This window comes from Pseudophryne corroboree, unplaced genomic scaffold (genome assembly GCF_028390025.1).
Source record: "Pseudophryne corroboree isolate aPseCor3 unplaced genomic scaffold, aPseCor3.hap2 scaffold_1530, whole genome shotgun sequence".
NCBI classification, from domain to species: Eukaryota; Metazoa; Chordata; class Amphibia; order Anura; family Myobatrachidae; genus Pseudophryne; species Pseudophryne corroboree.
Genome location: NW_026968162.1, coordinates 105666 through 121679, shown reverse-complemented (window position 1 = coordinate 121679; position 16014 = coordinate 105666). Strand labels below are relative to the sequence as shown.

The 16014-nt window shown below is 50.8% G+C and overlaps 1 protein-coding gene across 1 annotated transcript in view; it reads left to right on the top strand.

Moving 5' to 3' along the window:
* Positions 1-4032: 4032 nt before the first annotated feature.
* The window catches only part of LOC135000242 (cGMP-dependent 3',5'-cyclic phosphodiesterase-like), a gene marked incomplete at both ends in the record, with an annotated part of 50891 nt that continues 38909 nt past the window's right edge, over positions 4033-16014 (top strand). The window contains 3 exons of the mRNA XM_063951488.1: positions 4033-4152; positions 12871-12912; positions 13722-13790. Coding sequence (XP_063807558.1) covers positions 4033-4152; positions 12871-12912; positions 13722-13790 — 231 coding nt within the window. The remainder of the gene's footprint in view (positions 4153-12870; positions 12913-13721; positions 13791-16014) is intronic.

The following is a 16014-nucleotide window of genomic DNA, read 5'->3' as shown; positions in this document are numbered from 1 at the left end:
TTCGTTCTGGTGATCGAGTGTGATGACAGGAAGTGGGTGTTTTCTGGGCGGAAACTGTCCGTTTTATGGGAGTGTGCGAAAAAACGCTACCGTTTCTGGGAAAAACGCGGGAGTGGCTGGAGAAACGGAGGAGTGTCTGGTGCGAACGCTGGGTGTGTTTGTGACGTCAAACCAGGAACGACAAGCACTGAACTGATCGCAGATGCCGAGTAAGTCTCGAGCTACTCAGAAACTGCTAAGAAGTGTCTATTCGCAATTCTGCTAATCTTTCGTTCGCAATTTTGATAAGCTAAGATCACTCCCAGTAGGCGGCGGCTTAGCGTGTGCAATGCTGCTAAAGCAGCTTGCAAGCGAACAACTCGGAATGAGGGCCACGAGCGAACAACTCGGAATGAGGGCCTATATCGTTTGTTCTGGAGTTCAAGGAAACTTGGACGACCATCACGTTGTTTGCACTCTGTCTAGTGTGTACCGTGCTTTTCTTCACTTGCTGCCTAATATAGCCCATCCCTTGGCAGGTGTCAGTGTAATCGCTGTTATTCACGTCACCGGTCAGTGGTATTAATGTTATGGCTGATTGGTACTTTTATGTCTATTCGTAAGCTGCAGGTTTCTGGGTAAGCGGGTGATCTCCTTCTGAAATAGAACCCTCGTACCAAATTCACCCAGCAAATAGTATTCAGCCTTTCAGTCTTTGGGTAACCAATAAAAAATGATTTATAAAAAATGTTTTAAAACTCCCTTAATAGTAATACAGCTCTCTGCTGAGGATCACTTCTGATTACAAAACACCCAACGCGTCTCGTCAATATGCCGACTTCATCAGGGGTGTCGGGTTACTATCCTGATATCTCCACTTTTTCAGCAGCCGCCAGAGGTTGTATGCCTCATGTAGTAACAGATGGCTTTTATTGTCCTGATAACTCCTGTTTTTCTGCAGCTTCAGGTATATATATAGCAAATACACATGAATTAATTTCACTGAATGGTCCAGTGACATGGTGTCTTTCAAATATCCGCCATACAATGACACAGCGGTCTTTGCAGCAATCCCTCTGCGTCTGATTGTGTGTCCTGGACTCTTTCCAACTAGTATATATATATATATATATTTATTATATATATATATATAATATAGATGAGACAATTTATATTTGCAGCCGTTTTATATCCCAGCTGGGACTCACGCGATCGGGATGAGTTGAGTATAAAGACAATCTTTATTTTATGTTGGCTGATTTAGAGCATAATCGGAGGACATTTCCATGCTTTTGATATATTAGCAGTAATGAAGAATCCATCTGGAGCTGAATTATTATGGTATAAAAGCTGAATAATGGATCTTCTAGATATACTGTGGAGAGGCAGAGGGTGGCTTGAGTGGCAATTGGAACATCTCTCCTGAGCAGATCTCATATTAATGCGATAATACATCCCTGCCGTATTCATCCAGTCTCTGTATATTGTCCTGAATTATTGTCAGATTATGGCTCTGCAGGTTACGCCGCCCTCTGCGCCTCCAGCGCCTGTTACTACTGCAATCTGTGTTATACTGTCGTTTCTTAAGGCTAATTATTATTTATTTGTTAATTCCTTAGTCCCTAGTTGATAATAGGGTGACAGTGTCACCTTGTGATGGGGAAGAAGGGTTGGGGGGATCTGGGTGATACACACAGAGGAATGCGGGGGTGCTGGGTCCAGGTAACCCGGGTCTGGTGCAATGAGAGCAATCCGTTCTCGTCCTCCGCTCCTGTAAGTAAATCAATAGAGGGGAATTTTGGATTTCCAGGTTTCGGGGAAGATGCACCAGTACAGTAGCTGCACCATGTAATAGTATTCTTGTACAACGTGGCCATAATTACTGTTCAGGACAGTGTGCAGCTCTGTCGTAATCAGCGTATTGCCGGCACTTATATAAGTGTATCGCAACTTCTCCACACTTATCACTGCTTCATAAATAGACCCCAATGCTCTACACTCTCTCTCTCTCTCTCTCTCTCTCTCTCTCACTCTCTCTCTCTCTCTCATTTTCTCCTTCCTCTCTCTCATCTTCGCATTCCTCTCCTCTATCTCTTCTCATTCTCTCTCTCCTTCTCTTTCTCTCGCGCTCTCCTCTCTCGTCCTCTCTTTCCCTCTCCTCCTCCTCTCTCCTCTCTCCTCTCTCTCCTTCACTCTCTCCCCCTCTCCCCCTTCTCTCTCCCCTCTCTCACCTTCTCTCTCGCCCTCTCACTTCTCTCTTCCGTCTATCTCTTCCTCTCTCCCTTCCTCTCTCTCCCTTCTCTCACTCTCTTCTTTTTTTCCCTTTCTCTCTCCCCTCTCTCTCCTCTCTCTTCGTTCTTTCTCTCCTGTTCTCTCTCCCTCTCCCGCTCCTCGTTCCTTCTCTCTCCTCTCCTTCTCTTCCCTCCTCTCCTCTCTCTCTCCTCTCTCTCTCTACCTCTCTCTCTCTTCTCTCTGTCTTCTCTCTCCTCTCCCTCCTTCACTCTACTTATCTCCTTCTCTCTCTCTCTCTCCTCTCTCTTTCCTTCTCTCTCTCTCTCTCTCTCTCTCTCTCTCTCTCTCTCTCTCTCTCTCTCCTCTTTCCCCTTCTCTCCCCCTCTCTCTCCTTCTCTCTCTCCTCTCTTCCTTCTTCTCTCTCTTCCTTTCCTTCGCTCTCTCCTTCTCCCTCTCTCCTCTCTCTCCTCTTCCCCCTTCTCTCTCCCCCTCTCTCTCCTCTTTCTCTCTCTCTCCTCTCTCTTTCCTTCTTTCTCTCTCCTTTTCTCTCTCCCTCTCTCCTCCCTCTCTCTCCCTCTCTCTCCCTCTCTCTCCTCTCTCCTCCCTCTTTCTCCCTCTCTCTCCCTTTCTCTCTCTCTCCCTCTCTCTCTCTCCTTCTCTTTCTCCCTCTCTCCTCTCTCTCCTCTTTTCCCTCTCTTTCCTCTCTCTCTATCCTTATCCCCCCTTTCTCTCTCTCCTCTCCCTTCCTCTCTCTCTCTCCTCTCTCTCCCTCTCCTCCCCTCTCTCTCCTCTTCCTCCTCTCTCTCTCGTCCACTCTCTCTCCTCTCCCTTTCTCTCTCTCTCTCTCTCTCTCTCGTTCTCTCTCTCTCCTCTCCCTTTCTCTCTCTCCTATCTCTCTCTCTCTCTCTCTCTCTCTCTCTCTCTCTCTCTCTCCTCTTTCCCCTTCTCTCTCCCCCTCTCTCTCCTTCTCTCTCTCCTCTCTTTCCTTCTTTCTCTCTCTCCTTTTCGCTCTCTCCTTCTCCTCTCTCCTCTCTCTCCTCTTCCCCCTTCTCTCTCCCCCTCTCTCTCTCTCTTTCTCTCTCTCTCTCCTCTCTCTTTCCTTCTTTCTCTCTCCTTTTCTCTCTCCCTCTCTCCTCCTCTCTCTCCCTCTCTCTCTCTCCTTCTCTCTCCTCTCCTCTTTCTCCCTCTCTCTCCCCTTCTCTCTCTCTCTCTCTCTCTCTCTCTCTCTCTCTCTCTCTCTCCTTCTCTTTCTCCCTCTCTCCTCTCTCTCCTCTTTTTCTCTCTCTCTCTCTCCCCTTCTCTCTCTCTCTCCTATCCCCCCTTTCTCTCTCTCCTCTCCCTTCCTCTCTCTCTCCTCTCTCTCCCTCTCTCCCCTCTCTCCCTCTCCTCCTCTCTCTCTCCACTCTCTCTCCTCTCCCTTTCTCTCTCTCTCTCTCTCTCCTCTCTCTCTCTCTCTCTCTCGTTCTCTCTCTCTCCTCTCCCTTTCTCTCTCTCCTATCTCTCTCTCTCTCTCTCTCTCTTTTTACATACTGTATATAAATATTACTAATAACCAGCAAGAGCCTTGGGATGACTGATAATGATCCTATCCTCTTCTATCTCAGACCACTTCCAGCTCCTTGTAATCTTCTGCAGGAGGAACATTTCCATAGCGCTGTGCAATATTGTATTTCTGTTATTGCCAGGCTTTGTATAATGCTTATCATGTTTAGTCAGCTGGCTAGCTCCGAGCCATTGTGGGACTACTACATGCAGCCTCAGCTGGCAGGGATTGCTGTGACTTGTAGTTCCACCTCATGGCGGCTCTGTGAATAATGCTAGCGTGTTGCGAAGTCTCACCTTCAATTTGTTTTTTGTCTTTTTCAGCTGCAGGAACAGACCCAGTCACCCTGTTGCTGCCTCCTCCTCGTGTCTGAGGACACTCACCAGCTGTTCTGCCAGGTGAGTGCACCCTTGGGCTCCCTGCAGCACCACATGAAGCGCGGCAGCGTCACAGACTGGCACACACGTGGCAGGAAGCTCCGCAGTTACACCAGCGTACCTTCTATCAGAGAGATACTGTATGCTGTATTTTGGAGATAATAAGCCTTGCCCTGATACACATAACCCCCCCCCCCCCCTTCCCCCAGATCACCTCAAACTGGCCTCCAAAAGGGCCACACAAAGCAGAATGTACAGAAACCTTTCCATAAAGGAGTGAGGGGCCCTGCTCGTGCCAGAGTTACCATACCAGAGTACTACAGTAATAATGGGGGCAGTGGGAAACAATGCGGGTGGACTTGGGGTGGGCCAAGTTAGGGAAGTGTGATGTTTTTTGGAGGTTGGAGGAGAATCTGGTCTCACAGGGCAGGGTGTTCCAAAGGTGAGGAACACTGCTGAAAGCGGGAGAGTGGTGATAAGAGGCAGAGGATGGGGGGGCAGGGGGAGTTATTGAGTGTGTTGTATATGGGGTAAATGGTCTGGAGTATATTCTGGAGAGGATGTGGAAACAGCAGAGGGCTTTGCAGAAAGGTGAAGTAGAAGAGGAACATCAGCAGAGGAACATTGTATGTGATGCCGCATTCAGGACAGAGGGGGGACAGGCAGGTCAGAGAAGACGTTTGCAGTAATCTAGGTGGAAGATTATCAAGACGTACAGTATATGAGGAATGGGTGAACCTCTGGGCGGCAGGATTTATCTTTAAATATAAATTGCAGTAGAGTCCCTTTTATGCAGTATTGTCACTATGCTCAGCTGCTACAAGACGTCACCTCCTCGCTTCAAGGTGCCCAGGTCACATTCGGTCTCCTCTAGCCGTAATCCGACTGAGGTTTGTATGTTATGTAGGGGGTTTGCTCAATTTAAAAAGAAAATAAAGAAAATAGTCAGCAATGGGCCGGAACCGCCTTCCTGATTTTATCCATGGGAAGTAATGACCTGCAGGACTAGAGGACCAATATAAACAAATGCGAAAATAAAATAGCCGTCTTTACGTTTTTCCCCAAGTCCAATACTGCTCACATCAGGCCTGGTCTTCTGGGGGGGGGGGGGGGGGGGGGGTGCGGGTGCGGGCTCCAGCACACCTACAGAGTAGCGTTGGGCAGCGCTGGACCCCTCCAGGCACCGGTGGCCAACGGGCAGCAGCAAATAAAACTAATTGAATATAGTTCAACCACCGGCAGTCCGTGAACACTCATTACACAGGATCCTCATGTCACTGAATAGAGAAGAAATCAGGTAATAGGACAAAGGGAATCAATTTCTCCACAATGTAAATGAGAGAGACAGATTTCTGCTTTATATGTTAATACTACAAGAATGAAAAGTGCGGAACGCACTGCGCTGCATCCAGTAGCAGCAACGTCAAGGTCTCCTGGGCTCCAGGGAACGCGGCACCATTGTGGGCGCTTTTTTTTATTTTTTTATTAAAGGCTTACATTTTCAAGAGGAATTAAATGAAAGAATGAAGATAAATGATCCAAGTGTAATTAAAGTTCTTACAGGCGCTGTGACTCATTATTCCTTGCAAAGCGCGCAGTTTCCGTCTGAAGCTGGCGGACTGAGCGCCTTGATCTCCCGCTTGATAAAAGTTACACGGCTTCCCATTCATACAAGAGATGAGTCCGCTCTGTTAGGTGGCAGGTCTGCATTCACTGACAAATTACATTTAAATGTCTTTTTATGTTATTATTGTAAATGGGGCCAATGAAATTGCTGCAGCCACAGTGCACTGGTGGGAAAAGGTGTATTAGAACATTCCTGGCGGGATTCACGTGTATTACACTGCCACTGATTAGGTCAAGGCCAGCTACTGCTGTAGGCACTTTGGTGCGAGATGTATCATGTATGTTTTATGTTGAACCCCATTAGAAGGTGGTTTATGTCGTTATATTATTATTATTATTATAAAGGAGGGGGCCTCCAGTTATCAGTATGGCAACTGGTGCCTGGTTCCCCTATAGTAGGGGGTGGCACCCAAAGCCGTGCCTCCAGTTATCAGTATGGCACCTAGTTCCCCTAAAGTAGGGGGGTCACACCCATAGTCGTGTCTCCTGTTATCTGTATGGCAGCTGGTGCCTGGTTCCCCTATAGTAGGGGGTGGCGTCCGTAAACGTGCCTTCAGTTATCAGTATGGCAGCTGGTGCCTGGTTCTCCTAAAGTAGTGGGTGGCACCCATAGCCGTGCCTCCAGTTATCAGTATGGCAGCTGGCTTTTGGTTTCCATAAAGTAGGGGGTGACAACCATAGCCATGCCTCCAATTATCAGTTTAGCAGCTGGTGCCTGGTTCTCCTAAAGTAGTGGGTGGCACCCATAGCCGTGCCTCCAGTTATCAGTATGGTGCCCGGTTCTCCTAAAGTAGGGGGTGGCACCCATAGCCATGCCTCCAGTTATCAGTTTGGCGCCTGGTTCTTCTAAAGTAGGGGGTGGCACACATTGCCGTGCCTCCAGTTATCAGTATGGTGCCTGGTTCTCCTAAAGTAGGGGGTGGCACCCATAGCCGTGCCTCCTGTTATCAGTATGGCAGCTGGTGCCTGGTTACCATAAAGTAGGGGGTGACACCCATAGCCGTGCCTCCTGTTATCAGTATGGCAGCTGGTGCCTGGTTCCCATAAAGTAGGGGGTGACACCCATAGCCGTGCCTCCTGTTATCAGTATGGCAGCTGGTGCCTGGTTCCCATAAAGTAGGGGGTGACACCCATAGCCGTGCCTCCTGTTATCAGTATGGCAGCTGGTGCCTGGTTCCCATAAAGTAGGGGGTGACACCCATAGCCGTGCCTCCTGTTATCAGTATGGCAGCTGGTGCCTGGTTCCCATAAAGTAGGGGGTGACACCCATAGCCGTGCCTCCTGTTATCAGTATGGCAGCTGGTGCCTGGTTCCCCTAAAGTTGGGAGTGGCACCTATAGCCGTGCCTCCATTCATCAGTATGGCACCCGGTTCTCCTAAAGTAGGGGGTAGAACCCATAGCCGTTCCTCCAGTTATCAGTATGGCAGCTGGTGCCTGGTTACCATAACGTAGGGGCATCGGCCAGGGCCTCAGCTAATTTAGAAGTGCTGATACTACAACAGACATATGCTAAGCTACAATTCAGGGCCGAGAACACAACCTCCCACACACTACACAGGAGTGCAGCTCCCAGCGACACAAAGGGGCTTATGTAGATTTGGATATGCTACCTCTTTATTAGCGTACTACTTACCAGCCCGTCACAATGATGGAACAACACAACAGTAATGTCAGCTCCAGCAGCTGTGCGCGCCCAAATGGAGCAACATTTGAATTGCTCCGTTTGGCGCCATCTAGTGGCCGCCGGCGCACACAATACATGCGTTCCACCCATAGTGGTGAGGATCAGCGTTATCCGTTTATTATATAGGTTATTGCATGACTTTGTGCTGCCATGCTCAGGAAAGCAGCGCACACGTGTACAAGAATGCAGACGTATTACTAAAGAAGCATCTGATCCAGGTATCCTCTTACCATTAACATGGAGCATAAGTGACGTTCTTAGCACACATTTGGCCAAATACTGTATGTGGCTCATTGGGACCCAACGTCGGTTCCGGTGGAAAGTTTTTATATTCTGTAGTGCCTGATATTGTACCCAGAGATTGTATAGAAAATATGACGATGTCAGGGCATGGTGGGACTTGTAGTTCCACAACACCTTGAGAGCCACAGGCTGCCTGAAGTTAGATAAATGTGCTGTATAATAACCAATCAGAAATGAGCATTGAGCGGTGTACTGAAAGCTTATTAATGATAGGTTATATGTGGTTGGTTATTGTCTAGGCAATTTGATGTTGCTATTATTAATTGTTGGACACCAATTGGATTCCTGTCTGCCTCTGCTCACACGCGTGTTTTATACGGCTTCGGCGACCCTCCCCACCTCATTAGATGCTCCCTTTGTGTCATTGGCGCGCCTCGTCCCTCATTTATCATGGTAGATTCACAGGCTGCGCTGATTTGGGGAGACGCTCTGCTGGTGACACAAACGACCGCAGATGTTGGAAGCTGCTGTCTGAGGATGATGTTATCAGTCTTGTAAAATAATATAAATGACACCGAATAAGCAGAACGTTTCCAGCGTCTGCCCTGTCTCAGGTGGCACTTTCACATTTGCTTATGTTAAACATATATTATACTGTATACCGATGCAGCCGCTGTTATGCCAAACCAATCTCTGGTTATGGAAATGATGTAACCAGGAGGCACAGTATAGTAAATGGCTGCGGAGATAATTACTTGTATTAGACTGATATAACTAAGGCCTTCTTTGTGCACTACACTGGCAAACATGCCTGGCAGAATTTCCTGCTTAACCCAGGCACCCCGCAGGTGGGGTTACCCTGCACTACTTCCTGCTGTACGTGTACTCCGGTTGGGCACAAAGTGCATCAGATGTTGGGAGAGGTTGGAGGTGGATGTTGGGGTTCATGGTTCATAGTGGTTTTGGTTAACCCTTTCATGCATAGAGGCCATTACAGTGGACAGCTGTTTTTAAGTCATTGGGGCGGATGTAATGATGCCTTGTAAGTGATTGCCCCACGTGGCTGCTGAATCCCGGCGTCATTACATCCAGCCCTATATCGCCTATAGAAACTCATTATTTATAATATCATTAGTGCATTGTGTCCTCTTCTTTGTACCTCTACCAAACTCAGAAAGTTTGCCACCTAGTGCTATTAGTAGTCATGGGAAGCCGTTGCTGTTAGTAGTCATGGGAAGCCGATGTTGTCAGTAGTCATGGGAAGCCGGTGCTGTTAGCAGTCATGGGAAGCCGGTGCTGTCAGTAGTCATGGAAAGCCGGTGCTGTTAGCAGTCATGGGAAGCCGGTGCTGTCAGTAGTCATGGGAAGTCGGTGCTGTCAGTAGTCATGGGAAGCCGGTGCTATCAGTAGTCATGGGAAGCCGGTGCTGTCAGTAGTCATGGGAAGCCAGTGCTGTCAGTAGTCACAGGAAAGCCGGTGCTGTCAGGAGTCACAGGGAAGCCAGTGCTGTCAGGAGTCACAGGGAAATCGGTGCTGTCAGGAGTCACAGGGAAGCCGGCGCTGTCAGGAGTCACAGGGAAGCCGGTGCTGTCTGGAGTCACAGCGAAGCCGGTGCTGTCAGGAGTCACAGGAAAGCCGCACTGTCAGGAGTCACAGGGAAGCCGGTGCTGTCAGGAGTCACAGGGAAGCCTGCGCTGTCAGGAGTCACAGGGAAGCAGGCGCTGTCAGGAGTCACAGGGAAGCAGGCGCTGTCAGGAGTCACAGGGATGGCGGCGCTGTCAGGAGTCACAGGGATGGCGGCGCTGTCAGGAGTCACAGGGAAGCAGGCGCTGTCAGGAGTCACAGGGATGGCGGCGCTGTCAGGAGTCACAGGGAAGCCGGCGCTGTCAGGAGTCACAGGGAAGCCGGCGCTGTCGGGAGTCACAGGGAAGCAGGCGCTGTCAGGAGTCACAGGGAAGCAGGCGCTGTCAGGAGTCACAGGGATGGCGGCGCTGTCAGGAGTCACAGGGAAGCAGGTGCTGTCAGGAGTCACAGGGATGGCGGCGCTGTCAGGAGTCACAGGGAAGCCGGCGCTGTCAGGAGTCACAGGGAAGCCGGCGCTGTCAGGAGTCACAGGGAAGCCGGCGCTGTCAGGAGTCACAGGGAAGCAGGCGCTGTCAGGAGTCACAGGGATGGCGGCGCTGTCAGGAGTCACAGGGAAGCCGGCGCTGTCAGGAGTCACAGGGAAGCCGGCGCTGTCAGGAGTCACAGGGAAGCCGGCACTGTCAGGAGTCACAGGGAAGCCGCGCTGTCAGGAGTCACAGGGAAGCCAGCGCTGTCAGGAGTCACAGGGAAGCCGCGCTGTCAGGAGTCACAGGGAAGCAGGCGCTGTCAGGAGTCACAGGGAAGCCGCGCTGTCAGGAGTCACAGGGAAGCAGGCGCTGTCAGGAGTCACAGGGAAGCCGGCGCTGTCAGGAGTCACAGGGAAGCCGCGCTGTCAGGAGTCACAGGGAAGCCGCGCTGTCAGGAGTCACAGGGAAGCCGGCACTGTCAGGAGTCACAGGGAAGCAGGCGCTGTCAGGAGTCACAGGGAAGCCGGCGCTGTCAGGAGTCACAGGGAAGCCGGCACTGTCAGGAGTTACAGGGAAGCCTGTGTTGTCAGGAGTCACAGGGTAGCCGGTGCTGTCAGGAGTCACAGGGATGGCGCGCTGTCATGAGTCACAGGGAAGCCTGCGCTGTGAGGAGTCAAAGGGATGGCGGCGCTGTCAGGAGTCACAGGGATGGCGGCGCTGTCAGGAGTCACAGGGAAGCCGGCGCTGTCAGGAGTCACAGGGAAGCCGGCGCTCTCAGGAGTCACAGGGAAGCCGGCGCTGTCAGGAGTCACAGGGAAGCTGGCGCTGTCAGGAGTCACAGGGAAGCCGGCGCTGTCAGGAGTCACAGGGAAGCCGGCGCTGTCAGGAGTCACAGGGAAGCCGGCGCTGTCAGGAGTCACAGGGAAGCCGACGCTGTCAGGAGTCACAGGGAAGCCGGCGCTGTCAGGAGTCACAGGGAAGCCGACGCTGTCAGGAGTCACAGGGAAGCTGGCGCTGTCAGGAGTCACAGGGAAGCCGCGCTGTCAGGAGTCACAGGGATGGCGGCGCTTTCAGGAGTCACAGGGAAGCCAACACTGTCAGGAGTCACAGGGAAGCTGGCGCTGTCAGGAGTCACAGGGAAGCCGCGCTGTCAGGAGTCACAGGGAAGCAGGCGCTGTCAGGAGTCACAGGGAAGCCGGCGCTGTCAGGAGTCACAGGGAAGCCGCGCTGTCAGGAGTCACAGGGAAGCCGGCGCTGTCAGGAGTCACAGGGAAGCAGGCGCTGTCAGGAGTCACAGGGAAGCCGGCGCTGTCAGGAGTCACAGGGAAGCCGGCACTGTCAGGAGTCACAGGGTAGCCGGTGCTGTCAGGAGTCACAGGGATGGCGCGCTGTCATGAGTCACAGGGAAGCCTGCGCTGTGAGGAGTCAAAGGGATGGCGGCGCTGTCAGGAGTCACAGGGATGGCGGCGCTGTCAGGAGTCACAGGGAAGCCGGCGCTGTCAGGAGTCACAGGGAAGCCGGCGCTGTCAGGAGTCACAGGGAAGCCGGCGCTGTCAGGAGTCACAGGGAAGCCGCGCTGTCAGGAGTCACAGGGAAGCCGGCGCTGTCAGGAGTCACAGGGAAGCCGACGCTGTCAGGAGTCACAGGGAAGCTGGCGCTGTCAGGAGTCACAGGGAAGCCGCGCTGTCAGGAGTCACAGGGATGGCGGCGCTTTCAGGAGTCACAGGGAAGCCAACACTGTCAGGAGTCACAGGGAAGCTGGCGCTGTCAGGAGTCACAGGGAAGCCGCGCTGTCAGGAGTCACAGGGAAGCCGGCGCTGTCAGGAGTCACAGGGAAGCCGGCGCTGTCAGGAGTCACAGGGAAGCAGCGCTGTCAGGAGTCACAGGGAAGCTGGCGCTGTCAGGAGTCACAGGGAAGCAGCGCTGTCAGGAGTCACAGGGAAGCAGGCGCTGTCAGGAGTCACAGGGAAGCCGGCGCTGTCAGGAGTCACAGGGTAGCCGGTGCTGTCAGGAGTCACAGGGATGGCGCGCTGTCATGAGTCACAGGGAAGCCGGCACTGTCAGGAGTCACAGGGAAGCTGGCGCTGTCAGGAGTCACAGGGAAGCCGCGCTGTCAGGAGTCACAGGGATGGCGGCGCTGTCAGGAGTCACAGGGAAGCCGGCGCTGTCAGGAGTCACAGGGAAGCCGGCGCTGTCAGGAGTCACAGGGAAGCCGGCGCTGTCAGGAGTCACAGGGAAGCCGCGCTGTCAGGAGTCACAGGGAAGCAGGCGCTGTCAGGAGTCACAGGGAAGCCGGCGCTGTCAGGAGTCACAGGGAAGCCGGCGCTGTCAGGAGTCACAGGGAAGCAGCGCTGTCAGTACCTGTTCCTGCGTGGTTTTATGTGGAATTACTTTAGGCTTTCAGTTTGTTCATCCGATGCCGGGAAGTGTATTTATCTGCTGTTCCCCTGATGAAATCTCTGGCGCGTTAATCAGCCGCTGAGTGTTAATCCATTGCCTTTGCTGACAGTCAGTAATTATTGCATCAGTGCAGACGGTCAGAGTCAGACTCGTCATTACCATTAGATGAATGAATTGAGGATAGATAAGAAAGGTAATCTGTGGTGCGGCCCCGTGGGGTGTTACATAGACGTATAATGTAGGTAATGTCAGGTGGAGTAACAGCAACGCCCGGACTTTCATCTCAGTCCATGACCCCTATGGAAATTGCTATTTGAAATACTAAAAAATACATATTTATAGTTATATGGCTCTGCATTTATATGTGCGACTTGAATGGCTCCACTCCGGGGGATGGCGGGGAAGTAAATACTGCATGAAGCGCTTGTACAGCCAGGTTGCGGCGTTCCATGCCTTGGATCACAGCGGTGCGGGTCAGCAGAACAGGATCCTATCCCTGTACGTGTGTCTGACTATTTACACAACGCCGCCTGCGGCAGAACAGCACAAGTCATTATTACTATTGATCTGGTGTCTTGCGCTTTCACAGGTTCCGGATGAAAAATAAACGAGTTCATTCTGTCAAACGTGGATAATTAATACATTTATTTTTTATTTTTTGCAATCATTTTAAGCGTCTGTTTTAAAGGGCCGAACTGACCAGTTTATGTATCTTGTTTATTTCATTGTTTCAGGTTGTCGGAGATAAAGTATTAGAAGAAGAGATCAGTTACCCAGTAAGTGATTATTCGCTGCTATGTATTGCTCCGGATCACATATATCCTTCATACAGTCTGCAACGTACTATAAATCCTATATTATGCCGGAATAGCCATAGTTCCTGACTGCTTGCAGCGGCCACTGTTTTGAACCAGTAACTTACAGGCTCATAGTGAACTCTCTGGTTGCTAAAGGTAAATAGTTAATAGCACAATTTAAATTAAAGAGCGAAGCGATATTTTAGAAGACGGAAAATGATTATATACGGAGCCAATGATAATGGGGGATCGGCGCCAATCCGTGCACTAAGCGTATAATGGTAAATTCCCTGCTGTAACTTGCTGTAATTATGCCGGTATTCCCTCTGTTGGCCTTTAAATGTAATATAAGTTATTGTATTTCCGTAGGGGATAATTCTGAGTTGATCGCAGCAGTAAATTTGTTAGCAGTTGGGCAAAACCATGTGCACTGCAGGTGGGGCAGGTGTAACATGTGCAGAGAGAGTTAGATTTGGGTGGGTTATATTGTTTCTGTGCAGGGTAAATACTGGCTGCTTTATTTTTACACTGCAATTTAGATTTCAGTCTGAACACACCCCATCCAGGTCTAACTCTCTCTGCACATGTTACATCTGCCCCACCTGCAGTGCACATGGTTTAGCCCAACTGCTAACAAATTTGCTGCTGCGATCAACTCTGAATTCCCCCCATAGACAGAAGCACAGCAGATAAGTGCTACGCGGTATTGACAGTCCCAGCCGCACCCTGTACATACACCGTTACATTATATCCCCTGAGGACTGACTGTCTCCTGTCATTATCTGCAGCTGACGTTCGGACATTTGGGGCAGGTTGTGGATAAGAAGAAATCGATTGTCCTGCAGGACATCAGTTCGGTGAGTACTCAGGAGAGTCGGCCCAGCGTACACAGGCCCGTCTCCTTCCTAGTGTCTATTATAGACAGTTATACCTGTATGAGGTGGGGTGTAATCATCTGCAGGTATTCACCTGTATGAGGGGAGGTGTAATAATCTGTAGGTATTCACCTGTATGAGGTGGGGTGTAATCATCTGCAGATATTCACCTGTATGAGGTGGGGTGTAATCATCTGCAGGTATTCACCTGCATGAGGTGGGGTGTAATCATCTGCAGGTACTCACCTGTATGAGGTGGGGTGTAATCATCTGTAGGCACTCACCTGTATGAGGTAGGGTGTAATCATCTGTAGGCACTTACCTGTATGAGGTGGGGTGTAATCATCTGCAGGTACTCACCTGCATGAGGTGAGGTGTAATCATCTGTAGGTACTCACCTGTATGAGGTGGGGTGTAATCATCTGCAGGTATTCACCTGTATGAAGTGGGGTGTAATCATCTGCAGGTATTCACCTGTATGAGGTGGGGTGTAATCATCTGCAGGTATTCACCTGCATGAGGTGGGGTGTAATCATCTGTAGGCACTCACCTGTATGAGGTAAGGTGTTATCATCTGCAGGTATTCACCTGTATGAGGTGGGGTGTAATCATCTGCAGGTATTCACCTGTATGAGGTGGGGTGTAATCAACTGCAGGTATTCACCTGCATGAGGTGGGTTGTAATCATCTGTAGGCACTCACCTGTATGAGGTGGGGTGTAATCATCTGTAGGCACTCACCTGTATGAGGTAGGGTGTAATCATCTGTAGGCACTCGCCTGTATGAGGTGGGGTGTAATCATCTGTAGGTACTCACCTGTATGAGGGGAGGTATAATCATCTGTAGGCACTCACCTGTATGAGGTGGGGTGTAATCATCTGTAGGCACTCACCTGTATGAGGTGGGGTGTAATCATCTGTAGGTACTCACCTGTATGAGGTGGGGTGTAATCATCTGTAGGCACTCACCTGTATGAGGTGGGGTGTAATCATCTGTAGGCACTCACCTGTATGAGGTGGGGTGTAATCATCTGTAGGGACTCACCTGTATGAGGTAGGGTGTAATCATCTGTAGGCACTCGCCTGTATGAGATAGGGTGTAATCATCTGTAGGCACTCGCCTGTATGAGGTGGGGTGTAATCATCTGTAGGTACTCACCTGTATGAGGTGAGGTGTAATCATCTGTAGGCACTCACCTGTATGAGGTAGGGTGTAATCATCTGTAGGCACTCGCCTGTATGAGATAGGGTGTAATCATCTGTAGGCACTCGCCTGTATGAGGTGGGGTGTAATCATCTGTAGGTACTCACCTGTATGAGGTGAGGTGTAATCATCTGTAGGCACTCACCTGTATGAGGTAGGGTGTAATCATCTGTAGGCACTCACCTGTATGAGGTGGGGTGTAATCATCTGTAGGCACTCACCTGTATGAGGTGGGGTGTAATCATCTGTAGGCACTCACCTGTATGAGGTGGGGTGTAATCATCTGTAGGCACTCACCTGTATGAGGTAGGGTGTAATCATCTGTAGGCACTCACCTGTATGAGGTAGGGTGTAATCATCTGTAGGTACTCACCTGTATGAGGTGGGGTGTAATCATCTGTAGGCACTCACCTGTATGAGGTGGGGTGTAACTATCTGCAGGTACTCACCTGTATGAGGTGGGGTGTAATCATCTGTAGGCACTCGTCTGTATGAGGTAGGGTGTAATCATCTGTAGGTACTGACCTGTATGAGGTAGGGTGTAATCATCTGCAGGTACTCACCTGTACGAGGTAGGGTGTAATCATCTGTAGGTACTCACCTGTATAAGGTGGTGTAGACAGTTCTGCAGACAGGAGCACCTGCAAGGCACAGTGTTCTGCAGACAGGAGGAGCATCTGCGAGGCACATTGTTCTGCAGACAGGAGCATCTGCGAGGCACAGTGTTCTGCAGACAGGAGCATCTGCAAGGCACAGTGTTCTGCAGACAGGAACACCTGCAAGGCACAGTGTTCTGCAGACAGGAGCATCTGCAAGGCACAGTGTTCTGCAGACAGGAGCATCTGCAAGGCACAGTGTTCTGCAGACAGGAACACCTGCAAGGCACAGTGTTCTGCAGACAGGAACACCTGCAAGGCACAGTGTTCTGCAGACAGGAGCATCTGCAAGGCACAGTGTTCTGCAGACAGGAGCATCTGCAAGGCACAGTGTTCTGCAGACAGGA